The sequence below is a fragment of the Molossus molossus genome, unplaced genomic scaffold (assembly GCF_014108415.1).
Source record: "Molossus molossus isolate mMolMol1 unplaced genomic scaffold, mMolMol1.p scaffold_m16_p_6, whole genome shotgun sequence".
NCBI classification, from domain to species: Eukaryota; Metazoa; Chordata; class Mammalia; order Chiroptera; family Molossidae; genus Molossus; species Molossus molossus.
In genome coordinates this window covers 25,774,131-25,795,576 of record NW_023425399.1, presented here as the reverse complement: position 1 = coordinate 25,795,576, position 21,446 = coordinate 25,774,131, and the positions used below count along the sequence as shown (strand labels likewise).

The 21,446-nt window shown below is 46.4% G+C and overlaps 1 protein-coding gene across 1 annotated transcript in view; it reads right to left on the bottom strand.

The window, feature by feature from the left end:
• Nucleotides 1–20,896, bottom strand: part of STK35 (serine/threonine kinase 35) — a 38,253-nt gene extending 17,357 nt beyond the window's left edge. Inside the window, exons 1-3 of the mRNA XM_036244669.1 lie at nt 20,576–20,896; nt 19,394–19,994; nt 5,596–6,345 (exon numbers count right to left, since the gene is read on the bottom strand). Of these exons, the coding sequence (XP_036100562.1) occupies nt 5,633–6,345; nt 19,394–19,994; nt 20,576–20,881 (1,620 nt within the window). The 5' untranslated portion in view covers nt 20,882–20,896 and the 3' untranslated portion in view covers nt 5,596–5,632. The remainder of the gene's footprint in view (nt 1–5,595; nt 6,346–19,393; nt 19,995–20,575) is intronic.
• Nucleotides 20,897–21,446: the final 550 nt, after the last annotated feature.

Below are 21,446 nucleotides of genomic sequence, written 5' to 3'. Positions count from 1 at the left end.
ATGGAGCAAAGACTATTTTCTATGACCCCTCAGGTCACGCCAACATCTGATTTCCTTCAGCAAACTTGGGCTGCATGCTCTAGATAAACGTCATTCAAAGGCCCTGGCTTCAAAGGCCCTAGTAACCAAGATTTGTATATTAGACAGCAAACTTGGCCATGAATGCAGATTCCCTCATCCCGTAACACCCTCCCTGGTAATATGTGGGCGGTGGCACCTGGAACATGAGTTTGGCTAGCCTCCACTCTGGGTAAGGCTTGTGGCTGGTTGGTAGGAACCATTAGAAATTATTAAGCATCTTCAAAAAATGACAAATAGAGAAAAATAGATTCCGTCATTGAGCAATCTGTTGCCTTTAGCACAGCTTTGTTTGGGGGGGGGGGGGGGAGCCTTTGGTAATCATCAGAAGCAAGCCACTGCTAAAGGCCACAGCCTTCAGAAAGAAACAGAAGACCATACTCTACACTTCAAGTCAAAGTGTGTATCTAAAATTCTACCATTTAACATTTCACTTAGACAGTTTTTATAGGGCACTTTCATAACCTCTTGTGATTCCCAACAACCTCAATAAGATAAATATGATCCACTCTATTTTATGGACAATAAAACCCAGAGAGGTAAGGTAACTTGCCTGAGGTCACCTCGCCAGTAAAGCACAGGCATGGAGACATGGGACTCAAGCCTAGATAATCCCCTCGGCAATATTCCTTTTAGAGGAATCCCACGTTTCCAGCCCCAAGTGCATCTCCATGCATTGCTGCAGAACACTAAACCCTGCGGCCCAGACTTCAACACTACTCTGAAACCCACAGTCCTCGATTACTGAGGCGTTTCCTCATGGTGCGGACTGGGGTTTAAGTGTTTCCTACATGCAGCTGGGGTCGGAGTCCCCAGAGCAGGTCTAGTAGAAAAGCTGGCGAGGAACCAGGACATACAAGCTCCGTCCCTTCATGGGCCCCCAGCTGCCCCCACTTCTCAGCTCCCTTTCCCAGCAGAATTCCTCAGGGACAGTCCTCTGTCCCAGCACCGGCTCCCCCAGTATGGTGTGGAGTTCGGGAGTCCACAGAGCTAAACCTCTTTATGACACAGGGACATTACTTGTCGTTTTCACTTTCATTCTCTCCTAAGTGTACAGTGGAGTTTTCCAGAAGTTCCATGATGAGGGACACGGTACCAGGTTATAATGCAGAAGCAAATATGAGAATCCAGCTGACTTAAGGCAGATATTGAAGAGATTTGCAAAACTATAAAACAGGGCCATTCTGCTCACTAAATGTTTTTGAAAATAATTTTTCATAAATTAGGATACTTAAAGTTAACATACTATTTTTGTTTTGTTAATCCTAACCCGAGGATATTTTTCCATTGATTTTTTTTAGACAGAGTGAAAGGGAGGAAGGGTGAGGGAGAAAGAGAGAGAGAAACATTGATGTGGGAGAAACCTGTCGATTGGCTGCCTCCCACATGACCCTGACTGGGGCCAGAGAACTGAACCTAAAACCCAGGTATGTGCCCCTGACTGGGAACTGAACCTGTGACCTTTGGTCCGAGGGCCGACACTCCAACTGCTGAGCCAAGCTGGCCAGGGCATCTATTATTATTTATATTCACATGAAAGGAACACTTAAAATATTTTTCAGTTCTAATATTGCAAATATCCATAGGTAAAACATAAAACAAAAGCTCTCTAGAGGCCTTGGTTTCAAGAACAAAAAGTAGGAATCACTGGTCTATTTTCTCACTGTCTTCTTCCATTCCCCCTCAAACCTACTCTAATGGGTTTCCCCATTATGTGCCACCAAAACAGGAGCACTAAGGACTTCCCAGATGTTATATCAAACGGTCCGCCCTCAGTCCTCATCTCACTCAATCGGCTGGCATATGTGCCACGGCCGATTACTTCTTTCCCCTGAGGTCTTTCCTTCACCTGACTTCCGGGAGACCATATCCAGGCCTCCAATCTCTGACTTCTTTTCTTCTCCCCAAACGCAATGTTGGATGGCCCAGAGTCCAGTCGATCTTTGGAACCTTCTCTATACTCACTGCATACCTTGGTCATCTCTACATTTGTATCTCTAGGCCAGATCTCTTCCCTAACTCCAGACTCACCCAACTGCCCACTCTACCTCTGTACCTGGATTCTAAACAGGCATTCCAAACTTTCAGATAACTAAAACCTAACTTTCTCCCATCAAACCTGTTCCTCCTAATGCCTTCTCCATCTCATTTGATGGCAACTTTACCCTTCCAATGGCTTCCAAGGCCAAAACCTTGACGTCATCCTTAACTCCATTCTTACATTCAATCCAGCAGGAAAATCTGTTGGCTGACTTCAAAATTCACCCCAAATCCAATCATGACCTCCCTTGCTCCACTGTTCAAAGCCACGTTACCTCACTTGGGTTATGTAGCTTCCCATCTTACCCCCTTGCTTGCTCCCCGATAGTTTACTTTTAGCACAGAAGTCCTAGTGACTCTTTTAAAAGATTAGGTATCACATAACTGAACACACACCAATGTCTTTCCACCTTACCCAAGCATAAAAGCCCAAACCCTTACAATGGCCTATAAGGCCTATGCTAGTTGACTCCTAGTTACCTCTGTTGGCTTTCTCCCTACACCCTCCTCTCTGCTCACTATACAGCCATCAAGCCTTCATGCTGGCTGTTCCCTCTGTCTGGAAAGCTCTTTTGCCAGAAATCCTCATGACTCACTCTCTCAATTCCTAACCTCTGCTCAAATGTCACTGTCTCAAAGAGACCCACCCTGATTTCTTCTACTTAACACACCTCTTCCCCTGACCTCCCAGCGTTTTGATGTCCCGTATCCCGCTCTACTTGGCCCCCAGCACTTAGCACTTTCTAACACATCACCTATGTTTGTCTGTCTCCCTACTAGAATGTCTCCACAACAGCAAGATTTTTTTTGTCCGTTTTGTTTAATAATGTATTTTCTGTGCCTAAAATTATCTCTGCTGAACAGCTTCCCAATAAATCAATGCATGGAATCAGCTTCTCCATCTATAAAGCTTGGCGGGAGAAAAAGGTGTTTGGACTCAATAGATCTTCCCAATTTTAGCCAGGCAGACAGCTCACTTAGATCAGAACTGCTATGAAACTTCTGACACAAGGCTCAGCTCCTGGTCACACAGACCTGGGCCCCGGCCTATAATTCTAAGTGCCCAACTAGGACAGGGCAGGATAGGCTACAAACAGGCACCCAAACACCAAGTACTGTATTGTCTTTGTGAGCTGTCAAGAGCCTGGGACACACTGTTCTAATTTTTCTCTCCTCTCAAGGTCACCTATTTCTCCTACTTGCAGGAATCACTATTTAACTAAAACTTTTGCCCTGCAAAACAGCACAAATCCCAACTGTGGATGTCCAAATGGAAGCCGTGATCTCAATTAGTTGTGACAGCCCCATAATCCTAACCCAAATTCAGGTCCCTCTTCCAATGACAACCTTCTTCCTACTCCAGGGCAAACTTGAATTCTAAGGGTTTTTTAAAAAGTGGAAAAGATGAGACAGAAATGGGAAGTGACAGCATGAAATACAATTAAAACACTCTCTAGCCAACACTTTTGGGGGCTTTAATGTGGTATTAGCCCAAACCCAGATTTAGGGAGTACCGGGCAGTGGTACTGGCCTGGCATTTGGAAGGTATTCACTCAATAAATGTTTGTGGAATAGAAGAATTAAACCAAGCGACTCATTCTAGAAATAAATTTACTGAGAACACTACAGATGTAATCATCTCAACTCAGTATTAACCAAGTCCAACTAGAAATCTGCGTGTGATGGAAGGAAAGGAGGGGACTAAGAACCCATCCAGACGATGGAAGGCTCTGTGTCTGATGTGCTAAAGCCCCTTCCTTGTGACCAACCATTGGGCTCAGCCCATCCCCTTCACCTCATCTCACGGCTTCAGCAGAACATAAGAGCAGCTTACCACCAGCCTGCCATATTGATATTAAGAAAAAAAGGGGCAAAGGGGGGGAGGTATGAGTAAGATAAACCTGCCTTTAATTTAGTAGGATACTGGGTAAATGACTTAACCCATTATAAGGTTGCAAAGGAGAAAAAATGTGTACATATGAAACTGCCTAGCAAACATGGTGGTCAATGCTCTTTTATTTTCCTTCCCACAGAACAAGGTTGGGGATTTGTGTTAAGGAAAATAACTCAAATCTGACCAGAACAGGCCAGCATTTGTGTGCACTGCCATTAATTTCCCACATCTATTTCTTTCTTTCTTCTACTTCCACATCTGGCCAGTTGTCTTACCAGTCCTCTCCCAGAAGGTCAAGGCACCTCTCAATCCTCAGTGCTACTCATTTCAGGTTCAACAACATCCCTTAGTAGTGTGAATAAAATAACTGATCTAACTTGTCTCCAAGTCTCCAATCTTGTTCAATTCAACATACACATGCTTAAGTCCTCAATGCTGCATTGTTCTACTCTGGTCCACAGATGGCTCCCAAGTCTGCTAAGCCAAGGGCAAAGTCCAGGGTCCCAGGTTTCACCTACTTCTGATCTTGCTCACACTCAGGCTCTGGCACAGTTGAACTTGCTATCATTCCTGGTACACACTGTTGGATTTTCCACCTGATCTCTGTCCACTTTCTCCTGGTAGGCCACTATTGTCCCTGCTTACCACATACCTACACTCTTCACTCACCCAAACTGGTGGAGTCTCTCAAACGTGCGAGGGTCCCTCTGGCTTCAGGTCCTTTGCAGAGGCTAGATCTTCTTCTCCCTGGAATGCCCCTCTTTGCCCCTAATTTCCTACTCTTGCCTCTGGGCACCCTGCCCTGGAAGGTCAGTTCTCCTTTGTTGCAAAGCAACTATGATAAATATTGAGTAATGTTTCTCTCCCCAATTGAGCTTCAGAATGCATGAGAATGGGGCAGGTTTCTGATGTCACTTACTTACCATTGTTACCCCAGAGCCTAGCACAATACTTGGCAAGTGAAAGCCCACAATAAACCTGGGCAATAATATACATAAGCAGAGCCTTCCAGATAAGAATATTCACTCATTCACTGTTTATAGTGTCTAAAGTATGGAGAAATCACCTGATCTAGAGTAGGAGAATGGTTACATTATGATAAACATAATAAAATGTTAATTATGAAACCCACACTTTCAAAGTATGACATGGGAAAATACTCAGATTAGTGTTGCCTGAAGGAGCAGAAAACAGAAATGTACTTAACTACCGCGTGATCTGAACTAGAGAACTGGATGTCCAAGCAGGGGGGATAGATACAATTAGGGATGCTTATCCTCTGGAAAAAAAATTGCCCATACCTGTTTTGCACATTTTCCACAGTAAACATTTATTAATTGATGAGAAAACGTGTTTCTAGGAAACTTAAAAGAGACTCAGCTCAAATGCAACTCCACTCAGAAAACTTCTCTAGTCATTCCAACTCACACTCAAATAATCTCATCAAGACTTGGGGGATCTTTAATAACAAGCACTTAGTTCTCTTCAATCCTACATTTCCCAACTCCATAGGGTCCACCCCAGGGCTCAGTGAAAAAGCCAGTCCAGGAAGACTGCATGCACAACAAAAAGAGTACACTCACCTAGTTTAAAAACACCCAAGATGCTTTGCCCTGAATTTTAAGCAGCACATGTGACCTGGTCCATTCTGGTTTCAAGTTCAAAGGCATCAGGCCGGTCCTGTGGGTTAGCAGCTAACATATCTTTCAGGAGCTGCTTGATCCCCTCAGACATGGAAGTCCTGCGTTTCTGGGGGATGTGCAACTCCATCTTTGGGTTTTCTAGCAGCGCCTCACCAACAGGGACGATCTCAGTCCCTTGTTTGATATAGGTCCCCAGGAGCTCCTTCTTGGTCTCAGAGTCAATGAAAGTGATTCTTTCTATCATTGCCCAGATGATAATGCCCAGGGCAAAGATGTCAGCCTTGGCTGTGTAGTGTCCCTCCCAGACTTCAGGGGCCATGTAGAAGTCTGAGCCGCAGGCTGAGGACAGCCAGTATTTATTCACATTCACATTTTTGTTGTCTTGATTGCCCTCTTTGCCTCGGGGGGCCAGCCCAGCACAGACCTTGCTTAGTCCAAAGTCTGCCACCTTGAGGATGGGGGTGCCAGACCTCTCCGTGATAAGGATGTTGTCTGGCTTTAGGTCCCTGTGCACGATGTGGTTTTTGTGCAGGAAGGCAATGGCGCTTGTGAGCTGTAGCATGAAGCTTTTGTTGGTGGCTGGGTCCGGCCTCCGGGACAGGACGTACTGATTCAGGTCTCCACCTTCACAGAACTCCATGACAAACCAGAGATAACAGGGCTCCTCAGCATAACCCAGGATCCTTTCTCCTAAATCAAAGGAAGACCGGAAAGAGCTTGAGTGAGATGGGCACATTCACACCACCTTTAGGCTACAGGAATGCAGTGGATTCAAGTTAAGTGTGACAGTGGTGATAATCGCTCCAATCCAAGAGGACCAGTACAATCAGCACGAGCCAACTCTACAAGCCAGCCCATCTCTACTCACAGAGGATGAGTCAAGGGACAAGACATGGTACAACACAGGCTGCAGAGACTGGCACCCAGCACCTGGGTTTGGGGTTAAGGGTGCCTGGGTTGTAACTCTGGTTTACTGCTGCCTAGGCGAACAGCCAGGAGGCAACTTAGTTCACCTTTCCAAGTTTCTACTTCTGCTTCTTCACCCATAAAGGGCCACGTGTAACCACTTACAGAGCGCCTGCACTGGCACTTGACATTCAACTTAATATTTACCACTACCTAAGAAGGCAGAAGGAAATAGCCCCATCTTTTAAAATGAAGAACCCAAGGCTCAGAGACTTAATATTTATCACCACCTAAGGAGGCAGGAGGAAAGAGCCCCATCTTTTAAAATGAAGAACCCGAGGCTCAGAGATTTAATATTTATCACCACCTAAGGAGGAAAGAGGAAACAGCCCCATCTTCTAAAATGAAGAACCTGAGGCCCAGAGACTTAAGAGTTAAAAGGCTCAAGTCCATTTGACTGCAAAACCATTGTATTCCATTATACTGTCTCCAGACAGCGTGCTGATGAGACAAGGCAAAGCATGCAAGATTGTCAAATGTCTGCTATTCCATGCCAAGCAAATGGCCCTTACTGACTTGTATACTGATTCTTGTCAATGCATCTAGAACTGCACTACAAGTCTGTTTATTCCAGAGGCACACTCCAATTCATCAGTGTTTTCTGCTAGCCCACCATATGCCTAGCAAAGTATGTACACAACACCCCCGTCTCTAATGAAGCTTGACCTAAAGGAGATATAACCAGTTTCTAAAATAGCGACCATTGTAAGCTGTGTGTCTGCACCAAGGTCATTTTATGAGCAGTGGCAGGGAGGAGGTGGGGGAGGGAGGCTACGAGCTGCCAGATCTGGAGAAATGAGAAGGGATGGGACTTAAGTTGCCCCTAAAGGACAGGCAGTAGATGAGCTGGGAGAAGCAAGAAGGGAATTCTATAGGCTGAGAGATGGAATGGATTAACAGAACCGAGGAACAAATGACTAGAGATGTAAATAGGAAGTCTGGTGGGAACTATAGGATCTGAAGTAGATGTAAAGGTGGAATCAAATTGTGCTGGCTTGAAACTCCAGCTCTATCTTTCCAAGTCTTTCCTTTTAAACTACAGAAGCTCCAGGAAAGCTGGTGACTGGCATTTCCACACAAATTCCAATATTCCTTTATTTTATTTTACTTTTTCCATCACCATTTATCCCCTCTATGCCCTTTTCTGCCTCCACCCACCCCACCCTGCAATCACCACACCCAATATTCCTTATAAAGCAATTCACGGTCCACTGTACCTTTACGTGAAGTTATTTGATGACTGCCAGTGCCCCAGATGTCTTACCGAGCAGATGAGGCTGGGCCTGCCCGAGGTGGTCACATGGATCATCCTCGACTAAGCCAGGGCCTACAGTCAAGTGTGGCGTCTCCATTCTACCAAAAACGAGGGCTGCACCTCTCACATAGCCGCTCCAGAGGGTTCCTGTTACCAGCCATTTACTTACTGTACCTTATTATAAAGAGAAGCAGTGACCCAGGGCCCCCAAATTACCACAGTCTACCAAAGCCAGTGGTTTGGGAGTTCTAGGTTAAGGCAATAAGATGGACAAAGTAAAACCCTTAGGTTTCTGACCACATCTGGCAGGCCTTATTTCCCCTGTAATTACATAATTTGTTTGCTTATATTACTCACAATCAAAGTAATACAGGCAGAACCAGTTTAGGGCAGACCTTTTTTTTTTTTTTTAAATCAGTTGTTTCCCATCTCATCCTCTTTCTAGGTCATTGGCTCTAGGAGGCTGAGGTTCTTCATCTAAAAACACTACAAAATGAAGCGGCGATCTGAATCCCAAATCAATCTAGACTCCAGAATAAAGAGTCATAAACAGGAGAGCAAGAAATGTCTGCTGGTGGTAGAGCCAGAAAGGAAACGATTAAAAAGCCATCAAATCCCTTCTGCAAAGGCCACTTCAGAAAATAGTGCAACCTTTTCACTGAAACAGTGGGGAAATAGAGGGTGGGGAGTGATGATTATTTTATATACAAAGTTGGGAACTATGGCAACTGAAGTAACAAGACAACAAATCTGCAAAACAGACTACAATGTACGTCCCGGTCATGAGAGTCCGGGGACAGAAACGGGGTAAAACGGGCCCTGAGTGAGGGAGCGGGTGGGGCAGATGAGACCCAGGACTGAAAAGCTGGCTCTGGGGAAGTGGCCCAGCTCAGGGGATGGATGCCACGGGAGGGGGCTGTTTATTGAGGGGAAAGCCCCGGAGAGGAAGGGCTCAGACGCAGACACAGCATCCGTGAGCACCCCAGACGGGAACACAGGGGAACACAGCTGCTTGTCCTGGAGAGGGAAGAACTTCGGGGCGGAGCTCATGAGGAGCTGCGGTGCTTCCACCCAGCAGCCCCCTAGGACGGAGGAGGCCTGGCAGAGCTGCAGTCCCTTCCCTCAGGCACCTCGCAGCCACACACAGGGAGGGGTGTGGCACGCACGCTGCTCTCCAGAAGCAGGCCAAGCGCAGTTACAGGAAGAGGACGGACCAGAGGGCCAGGGTCCCGTGGGTCTCCTGAGTGGTTTCTTAGTTCAAAGGAAAACACAGGGAGACTGAGGCATGATGGCTAGAACTCTGGGCAAGTCCTTGAACCTCTCTGAGCCTCAGTCTTATAATCTACCTAATGAGAATGACGGCCACCCCACATTCCTGCGATTACGTCACAGGCGTGGAATACATTTTGCCGAGTGTAAGGTCCTCTGGGCACCACATCCTGACTATCACTAACACTGGTATTCCCACCGGACCTCAGCCTTAGTCCTAGGAGGTCACTGATTTCAACAACCCCAGTGCTGTAGGCCATGTGTGAGGCACAAGATGAAACAGATCGGAAAATGAAAGTGGATGACTGCATGCCACACTTCTCAGGCTGTTACAGCCAAACCAGCATTCTGGCCAGGCCAGGCCACTCTTTCCTTTGAGATGATCTCTATCGAAAAAGCACCGCCCCCTCAAATCTAAATGCGCACCTTAGGAAACCAACCTACTAACACTTGTCTGGTCTCCCAGGTAATTTCCTTCTTCTGAGCAGCCAAGGCCCTAGGTCGTATAATTAACCAAGGCGACTGTGAATTGGAGAAGAGAAAATGGTCAAATGTTTATAGATTACTGCACACTGGTTCTGAAATGACACCAATTCCTGGAGACTCAAAATGTCACTGGGGGTTCGCCAGTCAGAGCAGGGGCTTAGCGGTCAGGTGATCCACGTGTTTTAGCACAGGGCCACCGGACAGTGGGCCCTCTGGGTGCCCGAGCCAGCCTGGGGTGATTTCCCCAGTTTCAGAATGTATAACTGGAACAGACATATGCAGCAACTAGCAGAATGCCCAAATGAAATTTGTAGTTCTTTGAACGGATAGAAAAAAAGAAACTTTAAAGTTTTATAATTCCCTTGTTTGGTATAATCTGACAGTTCTATAAGATTCATGAGAGTTAAAAATGTAGCTTTCCAGAGAGGGAGAAACCATTGAGTGTTATTTGCAGGTGGTAAAGATTCAAGGTAAATTAACCTTTGAGAGCCCACTGGGTTCCAGGCACTATATTAAAGACTCATTATGTGAGCTGTCTCATCTCACTGGACACTGTTTTAGAGGTGGGGAAACTAAGAGAGGGATTAAGCAACTTGCCCAAGACCGCTACCATGAGTGGCACTGTAGGATATGAGCCTCCACTGCCAACCCTTCCACCAGACAGTGCTAATCCAAGCTCACAGGGGGCTAAGAAATGCACTTTGATTACAGAGAGGCAGACCCACCTTTCAAGATGGTTTTATTACCTTTCCCCCAAGTCCAATAGCCAGGAGACCACAAAATTAACTCTGCATTTCAAAACATATCCCATGTCAAACTTCATGGGAAGACAGAAAAATGGGGGTGGGGGGAATCAAGCAGGTGTCTCACAGTAATGAGATCTCATTAATCACAGGAATAAGAAGTGCTGAAGTCTCCCAAAAATGTGGCCTCCTCTATCCAGAATCTTGAGGCCAGCACACTCAGCATTTTTTAAGAGTAAATCAGTATGAGCTGTAGAAAGGCAGGCACATCATGGGAAGGGATACAAAATACCCAGGGTTTTATAAGTCTATTCCCAAGCTTCCTCCAGAAATTAGATTTCCATGTTCTAGTAAATTGAACTGAAACATTTCCTAAGAACACAGTGCTTGTCAGACGCCAGAGATGTGATGAGTTAAGAAGTGGTCTCTGCCTTATGAAGGTGTCTGGCTATTAAAGCAGACTGACTACAGCTTTGAGAACAAGCAACAGGGTGCCATTCTGCCTGAGGAACAGGGAATGATAGGGAGGATGAGAGAAAGGCAGGCTGAAATCATTACAAGCATGCCCCTTGAGCTGTGTCTCCCAGGATGAAGACAGTGAGCACAGAGCACAGTGGGGTGTGAGCCTGCAGCAAAGGACCCAAGTAATCTGGGGCAATCACAGGAGAGCTGCAACAGGAGATAGGCACAAATGAGGCGGAAGATAAAGAAGCTGGGGTCAATGAGAAATTGACAGACAAAAGGATTTGAAGTTCAACTGGAAGAAATAGGAAGTAACTAAAAGTTCTTGATCTATATACTGCTTAATGAATCTAAGAAGTCATTGATTTTAAGACATATCATTTAAATAAGATCTACAGGCTGTTGTCAACACCATGGTATGTCATTGACTAAGCTGCTGAGTTCTGACTTCAGAGATGTTAACCTGTGAAAGAGCATGTGAAACAAGTTCTCTCTGGAAGCATTAAGAAGCTGAAGATGGAAGTCTGACTGATGGCCAAGAGACTCATCAGAGATTTTGAAAGCCAAAGATGTGCAGGTTGGCACGGGAGGGGATGAGGAGATGGGAGAAAGAGGTCTTGGAGGTTTAGAACGCAGTAACTTATCACGTTATGTGAGATGGACAGGAAGAATTCATAGTGCTCTAGCCAATCCTCTCTTCTTACTTCAAACCCCTGTATACTTAGATGATAATTATATCATATCCCCTTTTGCAGGTGAGGAAATTGAGCCTCAAAAGATTAAATAACTTGCCTATGCCCTCGGAGCCAGTCAGCCTGGACTCCCAACTGTGATGCTCCACTGCTGCCTCTTGGTGCCAGAAGCAGAATTTAACACCTAGATGTTTTATTTCCACTTTGACCCAAGTGCCTTGTTAAGCACACTCTTATGTATAGGGTGTCCCCAAGGAGTTTAATGTTCATCCAGTCCCTGATGCTGATGATTCAACCATACTAGACATTCAGGTTCATTTTTCAGTAGAGGACTAATTATGAGTTTAACTTAGATATGCTGAGATGCTAGTTCAGCAACATATATCACACATCTTAATAATTCTCAATCCATGTGACAAAAATCCTACTCAAGCAATTTATTCTAAGTGGAGAATATAAAAAAGACAAAAGAACAAAATTCCCTACCACCAACAGCAACAAGAAAGGCACACCAGGCACCCAAACCAACCAGAACTGGTACCCACACAGCCCGGTAGAAGTGGAGAGTTGAAAACCACTGTCCAAGGGCAGTCGACAGTTAATTTTATGATTACCCATTGGTTGAATGCTTTAAAAGGCCGTGCTACACTTCAACAAAATCTACTTAAATAAAAAACCATGTCACACGCCAAGTTTAATGTGAAGTAAAACAAAGAAAACAAAGAATATAAAATTATAATGTTGAAGAAAAAGGATTAGAAAGGAAAGTTGAAAAATGAAGTTTGAATCTGCTGATGACAAGCCATCCCCGTTTTGGTCACTAGTTAAGAGTTGTATATATTAATATACTTTAAAGAAGTGGCTCAGCAAAGATCAGTCTGAGAAGCTGCCGAAGACAAGGGCTATTTCAGCTTGTCTTTCCAAGGAAAAGGTGAGCACCTAGACCAAGCTCTGGTCTCAGTCTCAATGACCTTGGGCTGTCACTGTAAGAGGCTGGGAGTGGGGGGCACAGTTCAGTGTCAACACAGCAGGGTGTGTTCAAAGTACTTCCTAAGATTAGTCAAATGTCATTGTGCACTAGAGAATGGACCCTTGGGGTGGCTGCCAGGGCATCATAAGAGTGTTCTATAGAAGCCAAAAGACCAATTATGAACCCATAGGCCTAGCAGAAAGGACAAGGAGACAGGTCAACATCATCCCCACTCTTCACCTCCATGGCTATGTGACCCGGGCCAATGTCTTAAGACCCTATGAACCTACTTCATTTTCCATAACTGGGAAGGGACACCTACTCACTGGGCTGCTGTAGGATTAATTGTGACATACGAGCACTCACAGTACCTGAGTGTTCATTATAGCAGCGTGTCTGGGCACCACTGGCAGCGTCTGATACGGTCCTAAGACAGCACGGGAAGAACAGGCAAACTAGAAAGCCCATCTGGGTGTAAATCTAGAACCTGACCCTTCACCAGTGTGGTACTGAACAAGTTACTTGATCTTGATGGATCTTTACTTTCTTATGTATAAGACTAAGTTACAAAAACACCAACTTAGAGTAGAGAGGATAAATATGAAAATACTATGAAAGGCTAGCTATTAATACTTGAACATTCCAGGGATCTTGTCAAAATGTAGCTTCCACCAGCCAGGCAGAATGCGGAGTTACCCATGGCAGTCCGGACTCATTTCTCTCTCCGTTAGCAACGGGCCTTGCCACACACCTAAGCCTTCCTTACCTCTCGCCAGGATCGCTTCTGATTTACCTTCTTACCCTTCACCCTTCCCTCACCTAAACGTAGTCCACACTCCCTGCAGCTGTCCCCCCAGAGCACCTCTCACAGGCTGCAGTGAAGTGACATCTCGTGCCGTGTCCATCGCCTCCAGCAGACTGGGTGGCCCAGAGCGGAATGAAAGCAAGTCTCCGGGCTTCCCACAGTGTACCTCATACACAGCACTCAATAATTTGGTGGAATGAATCAAGATGAGAATTGTGCGATGGAGACTTAAAAAAGAGAAAGAACAGGAAAAGTTCTAGAATAGGGCATGCAGACTATGTAAATTATAGACAGCCAAAATTTGAGAGTCACTATGCAGGGCTCCTGGACATACGGACCCCAAAGGTCAAATGAGAGTTGAAAATAAACTATGTTCTATTAGGAAGCTAAGCTCTCCTTCAGAGTTTATGGACATACGGACCCCAAAGGTCAAATGAGAGTTGAAAATAAACTATGTTCTATTAGGAAGCTAAGCTCTCCTTCAGAGTTTACACATTATAAAAAGCCCTATCCAATGCAATCCCAATTAACCAAAGCTCTCAAGTAAGTAACAGTTATTTCTATCTCCTGGGGCTAGTATATAAAATCCCCAGTGCACACACAAGGAAGGCAGTTGATTGGTAGCAGGAGAGAAGTCTGCGTAGTTGTCCCAAGACATTCAAGAATAGACCAGAAAGGAGGTAAAGGGTCCCTGGCAGCTGAGACATTTAGAGAAGGCACCAACAGAAATCAGCAGGGCCAAAAAAACTGATTAATATATAATTAAAAATTAGTAGTAGCCATTAGTTTCCGTATGAAATGTGATTATGCCCATTTAATGACCCAGAAAAACAGAACCGCTCAGAACTTAAGCCACCTGTCTGAAGAGCACAGCACAGCTGTTAAGGAACTCAAACTGCCCAGCCGGTGTGGCTCAGTGAACTGAGGGTCTTCCCATGGTCTGAGAGGTCCGGGCCAGGTCAGGGCATGTGCCAGGGTTTCAGGCTCGATCCCCACTAGGGGGCATGCAAGAGGCAGCCAATTGATGCTTCTCTCTCACATCCATATTTCTATCTCTTTCTCCCTTCCTCTCTCCAAAAAAATCAATGTAAAACCTCTAAAAAAATAATAAATTAAAAAAAAAAAAGGAATTCAGACTCAATCTAGAATGCCTGGGCTTGGGTCCTGGCTAAATTAGCTTTTTACCCTGGGCAATTTCATTAACCTCAGAGCCTACTGTCCACCTGTAAAATAGGGACAATTATAGTACTGACTCCCAAAGGGGCATCTGAGGACTGAATCAGTTAACAGGTATAAACCCTTTAGAACAGACCTGCACATCATAACCAGTAAGTTTTAACTCTTACTAACAGGGTGAAACTGGGACTAACACCTCTTGACTCCAAGTCAAGACCAGTGTTCTATTGTATCCCATTAATTTCCAAGTCCCCTAATGCCCCCTTTTATCTACGTCACTGCCATGACAGCCAAAGATCACAGTTCAGCTCTCTGCCTTTACCTGAGGGATCTCTAAATTCTGAGGCCCAAGCACAGTAGAGAATTCAAAGCTGCTTTCTAGAGGCCTGGGCAGGGGTGGCCTAGTGCCGAGCCTAAGGTTCCCCTAGGCACTCAACACGCTGAGGGGAGTTTGCAAGCTGACAGCCAATCCACTGCTAAGACTCTCCCCTCACTACTTCCTTCTCAGCTTACTAGATGCCTCTATACTCCCAGAGGGAACCCTATTGTTTTCTAGGATACCCATCACTCGTGACCTTGCACTGTGGTCATTTGGGCATATGTCTTCTGCCCAAATGAGGAAACTTTGTGTAGCCTCTTGTAATACAGTGCCGGGCCCACAGTCTTCACTAGGCATGGGTGCACAGGTGACACTATCCCCCACCAGGGCCAAGATTCCCACCCATGTCAAGCCACCTAAAGGTCTCTTGAGACCAGCAAACATCAAATAATAGGTAAAGCAGAGCTACTGTTTACCAAGTATGGATAAACTAGGTTCCCAGCTTTCTAATTCAGTGTTATGAGCCTTGAGAGTTTGTTCTGTAATTTTTTTTTATCCTTAGGATCAGTGTGCTCTTTAGAGAGAACACCAGAATTTCTGACCTCAGGCCTGCCTGCTGTCTCATTTCTTTCTCTCTCCTTTTTTGTCTGCTATCTTTTAAGTGGCAATAATCTGGAATTTAGTTTTAGCTGCTTTCAAGACAGCGTCTTTTAGCAATGGAAACAAGGAGGTAAACTATTGATGATTTAACTGTTTTGTGATAAGTATTTAAAAGTTAAATAAAGACACCAAGTCATCAACCAAGTAATTTCCAGGATTGCTGACCTGGTGTTTAAAAGCCTGGGAGGCTGGTTTAAATGCTACCACTAACTCCTTTGGGGAAAGTCCTGTGCCTTTTATGGGCTTCAGTTTCCTTCCCTGGGAAACAAGGTCAGATCGACACCTAAGACCGCTATTGACTCTGAAGTGTCTGTTGTCCACATAATGGTCTGGGTGGGACTTGTGTATGTTTAACAGAAGTCTATTAAACGAAGTTGGAGAAGACCAAGAACTGCATTAAGTTTCCCTTTTCTTTTGGATATTGGATTATTTATATGTCAGATAATTTAAGACTACAGAAATGCCTCTGAGTATTCCCTACTGTTGACACTAATGGGGGAAAAACACTCTTCTCTATTTGGCCCAACTGGAAATCAATTATTTCACCTTCTCCACCTGTCCTCATGGTCCTAGGCTCCCTTCTTTCAAGCCCACCTTCTCTGCCAACTTCTGATTCTCATTCTTGTTAATTCTATACAACATTCCGTACAAAGCCCTTGTTAATGAGCCAACCTGCTTTTTCCTCCGGTGACCTTGATTAGCATTTAATTCTACAGGTCCTCAAACTTTTCAAATTAAGTTCCTCTGGTGCAAGTCCAGACCATTCATTAACCATAGTGAAGGAGGAGGCAGTCCGAGAATGAAATAAAGAGCTTGTAAAATAAAGTTAAGATAAATAACACTACAGTGTCAGTAAAGGTACAGGCATATCTCGTTTATTGCGCTTCTTTTTTTAAAAAAAACCTGAAGATCTTCCACCAGCAAAAAGATTATGACCAGCTCTACTGTGGTGGTCTGGAACCATACCTCTTGGAGGAGGTATGCCCGTATGTGGATTTGGTTCAATTGAGACTTAGAGGCAGATTAAGACTTTTTGGTCTGTTTCAAAATTATCCTAAATTACTGAAGACTGGGAAAAGGTAGCTGCAAATTATTTTCTATTTAATGACAGTGCTGAACCAGATTATTTCTAAGATTCCTTCCGGCTCTAATATTTCTAAATGATGTCAGTATGTTGTGAAGTCAGTACCCCAGAGCAGATTGCTAAATCTGCTAAATTAAGACTGCTAAACTTGGAAACTGAAGCCAGAAAAATGGAGTAATTTGGGTCTTTGTTCTCCACTTTAAAATTATTAGCCAAAAAGCCAAACAAACCAAAAACATAAAAAACCTATTAACAAACAAACAAAACCCAAACCTGAACATCTATTTATTGCTTTCTAAATGGACATTTGACATGTAAATTTCAATGGTAGTTTCAAAAGGGGAGGCAATGGCTTTACTCTTCAGCACCATTTCCTAGCCCAGAACATTACCTGACCCACAATAGAGGCTCAAATATTTAACACTCCAAACTACTGAAAGCATGTGACCTAAAGCAACATACTTCATGTCTGTAGGCCCGTTTTAGTTCACAAAGAAAGAAAATACCAGTGTTTCTGTCAACTTGGTTCCTGACAACACAGGAAATAGGATGTTTTCCGTGGTCAAACAAATTTGGGAAACCTGAACAAGAACAATGTGAATCTCATTGGGGGTAATGGCAGAAGATGCAAAATACAGCCTGAACCTAATGAGGCAAAATTGCTCCTTATCTGGGGCACTTACTGGCACTCCTAGGCTGCACAGCAACCCCATGACACAGGTACCCTTATCTTAGGGATAAAGGAATGCTCCCCACAGGTTCGAAACAACTTGTCCCAAGTCTCATGCAGTCAGTTCAGACAAGCCATGACTAAAAGTGAGTCTAACAAAGCCCATGGTATCAACCACCGTTTACTGTGGAGTTGTGACAAATTCTACAGGTGGGGAAAGTTTTAACAGTCTAGTTGACTCCTGAACAAGGGCTTGAACTGTGCAGGTCCACTTATATGCTGATTTTTTTCGATAAATACTGTAAATGTATTTTTTTTCTTCCTTATGATTTTATTAATAACATTTCTTTTTTTCTAGCTTAATTTATTGCAAGCATACAGTATATAATATATATATGTAACATACAAAATACAAATTAATTCACTGTTACTGCTAAGGCTTCCAGTCAATAGCAGGCTATTAGTAGTTGTCTGCGGAAAGTCGAAATTTATACACAGATTTTCGGCTGTGTGTGTGGGGAGGGTGAGGTCAGGGTCCCTAACTCCTGTGTTTTTCAAGGGTCAAATGTATTTTTGGTAGGGAAAGACTTCAAACCCAGGTTGCAATTTCAAGACTGGCATCAATGAACTGAGGGTAAAAGGGGATCTTCTGGCAAAGCAAATCCCCACATCCCAAGGCAGGTGGGTAACGCTGAAGTCCAGATGGTCTGAGACGGAAGTAAAGAGCTTGTAAAATACAGATGAGCTAAAAGAACTCTACTGGAAAGTCTTTCCAAAACAAATCTATTCACACAGGGGGAAGGGTGGGCTTTTCAGGATGGATGGGGCAGGGGTGGGCATATAAAGCGGAAGCCTAGTTTGAAAAGGAACCCCAGGTGATACTCATCATGTCCCTCAACCCACTGTCAAATACTGACTTGAAATGGGACAGGAAGTTCTCTTAGGATGAGTTTGTAGGACCTTAAAGTCAGGCAAAAGCTCCAAACAAAATGCCCTATGCAAACCCACCCAAATCTTACCCATTCTTAAAGGTCAGCTCTAGTTCATCCTGAGGTAAGGAGGGCACCATTACCCATTTGAAAGGATCTAGGTCTTGAATCAAGACAAATCTGGGTTTACATCACTTGAGCTATAAAAAAAAAGTGTAAAGAAACCAGCAGTACAAGTGGCTTCCCCTTACAAGCTGATTAACCTTCATCATTGTTCACATCTAATCCTTAATTTCTCCGCTTTTAGAATTATTACCTAAAGTCACTTCTGGAAGACATCTAGGACCTAGTTGGGACTCAGATTAGTAACCTCTCCTCTGAAGAAGTCTCCTCAGACCCTTCTAGCCCACTGGCCCTCTCCTCTCTGAACCCTTAGCATGAACAAGGTATGTGAGTTCTGAGGACTCAGGATTAACTCATTCCCCAACGCAAAGAAAACTCAGAAACTAGGGTTAGCCTTCCCAAGGATGGCAAAGCCCCCCACCCTCACTGAGCCATATTTCCTATAAATAAAACCACTTCCATGCCAGTCTCAGAGGATTAAGAAAAAGATGAAGAATGTAAAGAGGGCGAGAAAGCTGTTGGATATTGTTATGTGACAGCTCGGGGCCCACCTGCGGGGTGGTTATTCCGCAGGCCCCAGAGGACACAGACAGAAAACCGACAGTTGGCTTGACTGCCCTGGGACAAGCGCTGGTAGTCTCGGAGGAAAAGGAAGACTAGGAAGCAAGTTTGCAGCTGGAGTTGGGGCAGGGGGCTGTGAAGATGTTTAGCACCAGACTAGGAGGGGGTGCTGATAGGTCCAGTCAAGTTTTTTCTTTTTTGTTTTGAGAGGCAAAGAGAAGAGGATCCGGGGGCTTATGCAGTTCTTCCAACTCTGAACCCACCCCCCTCCAATCCCCCACCGATCTTACGTTTCATAATAATGGCTCACACGTATGGAGCACTTATTAAGACAATGGTTAGAACTTAGCGAGCGCTTGTTATGAAAATACCAGCTAATGTTTGCGCCAGGGACTATCCTAGGGACTAAGCTGAGACGTGAGCCCCAAAGCCTGGGCCCAGAGAGGAGGGTGTGTCTGGGCCCTGGGTGACAGGACCAGGCCCTACTGGTCCCGAGGTCCCTCTGGACCGAGCGGTCCCCAGCAGTAGGTCCAGGCCCCGCGCGGCGGGACGGCCCGCAGTGCCCTACCTTTGAGCGAGGTCTCCACCAGGCGCAGGTAAAGCTGCGAGCTCTTGTTGCCGTGGCTCATACGCTGGGCTAGCCCGTTGCGCTGCAGAACACACTCCTCAAACTGCACCACGTTCTGGTGGCGCCGCTTGAGGCTGGTCAGGGCCCAGAATTCCGCCAGCGCCAGCTCCACGTTTTCCGGAGCGTCGCAGCGGATCTTCTTGACCGCCACCCGGGCCCCACTGCGCCCGGCCACTGCCTCGTAAACCACGCCGTAGCTGCCGCGCCCGATCTCCGCCAACAGGCTGTAGCGCGGCCGCGCGGACCCGCCGCCACCTTCCGGCCGCCGCCGCGCCAGGTAGGCCTCGCCGGGGGCCTCAGCCGCCACCGGATCCATGGCCTGGGCCGCAGCCGCCGGCCTCAGCTTCGCGCTGGGCGCCCGCGGCACTGGGCTTCGCCTTTTCCGCTCGGGGCTTTGTGTACCTCTGCGGGCGCCGTCCTCCTTCCCCGTTTCCATGGCTGCGGGCGGCGGGGGGAGCAGCAACGGCGCTGCCCGGGGCCCCCCTGCCTCATCCCTCCGTCCGGCCCCGGGACGCGGAGGAGCGGGAGCCTGGATTGTGACCTGCTGGGGACAGGATCGGTTAAACGACCAGGCCGAGTCGGGGGGGCAGGGAACGCAGGCCAGAGCGTCCAGCTCCTCCTCCTCCGGCCGCCGCGGCCCCTTTAAGACGGAAGCCACCGTAGAATCACGGAGGGGAGGGGAAAGCGGGAAAGACGAAACCACAGGCAGTGGCTCAGAGGGGAACCGGGAAGAAGAGCACCCCCTCCCCACTTTCTCAGTTAACTTCTCAGGTAGGAGTTGGAAAAACAAGTCCTAAAAGACTTCACGATTTATTAAAATCGCCTTACAAAGCAATTAGGACTGTGGAAATCTCTTTTCCTACCTGCCCCGCTGGGGGAGTCCCCCTCCCTGTGTCCCACCTTGTGTTCTCCAGCATGTAAACCGTTCATTGAATTAAGCCCGAGCGGAGCCGAGCGGACCGACCCAAGTCTCCGAGAGCAGCGGGTGGAGAGGGTTGGTTTAAAAGTTCGGTGTCCCTGAGCGCGCCAAATCCGGGCCCATTTGCTCTTCCCAAGGGCCCAAGGCGGTGGGGGTAGCTCTAGCTTCTACAATTACTTTTACCCCGCAGACCGCGTCCTTACCTGGCCTGAGCCCCTCCACTTCCGGGCGGCAGGTTTCCCCCCTGGAGCCTCGGGCTGGGGATGGTCAGATCCCGGCCAGGGCCGCCTTCGGTACCGAGCAGCGCGAGAGGCAATGGCCCGCGCCGGGCGTGCGCCGGAACCCGGTGCAGCCCTGGATGTAGCAACGGCGTGCGCATGGGAGAAGCCGGCGTCCAGGCTCCCGCGGCTCTTCACGTGTTGGCGCCAGCTGACCCCTTTACATAACCTCTTTACATAAGCCGCACCTCCCGCGGGCACGCCCGCCAGCGGGGGCTCTTGGTGGCCCATTCCCCGGCGGCCGGTCGAGTACCGTGCGGCCCGCGTTCTGCCAAGGTGGACGGAGCAGCCGCAGACGGGGCCCAATCACAGGCGAGAATACCCAACCTACAAAAGTAGGCGCCAAATTCCGGTGAAACGCTTGGGCCTCCGGGTCTCCGCAGCGGCCCGCGCACCGCCACCTCTCTCCTTGCCAGTGCTGCGTGTGGATAACCTACAGTCAGTAGGCGCTTAATAAATACTGATTGCTTGACAGGATTGGTCGGTTTGATTGATTTATAATAGCTCCTTCCTGGGAACCGCCCGGACTAGGTGGGAATCGACATCCTGCCTCCAATTAGCCCCTTGATCTTGGGTAAATACGAGCCTTATTTTTCTCTTCTGCAAAATCCCAGGGTTGCATGGATTTTTTAAATATTTTATTCACTGCTTTGTACCCCAGTGCCTACTAAGTGCGAATATTTGTTAACCGAATCTATAGATAATTAGTAAATTCCTCTTATGTGCTTGGCACCCTTCTAAGTTGCTGGGGAAAGAGCAGCGAACAACAGTTACTACTTTAGGTGAGGTTTTGTGC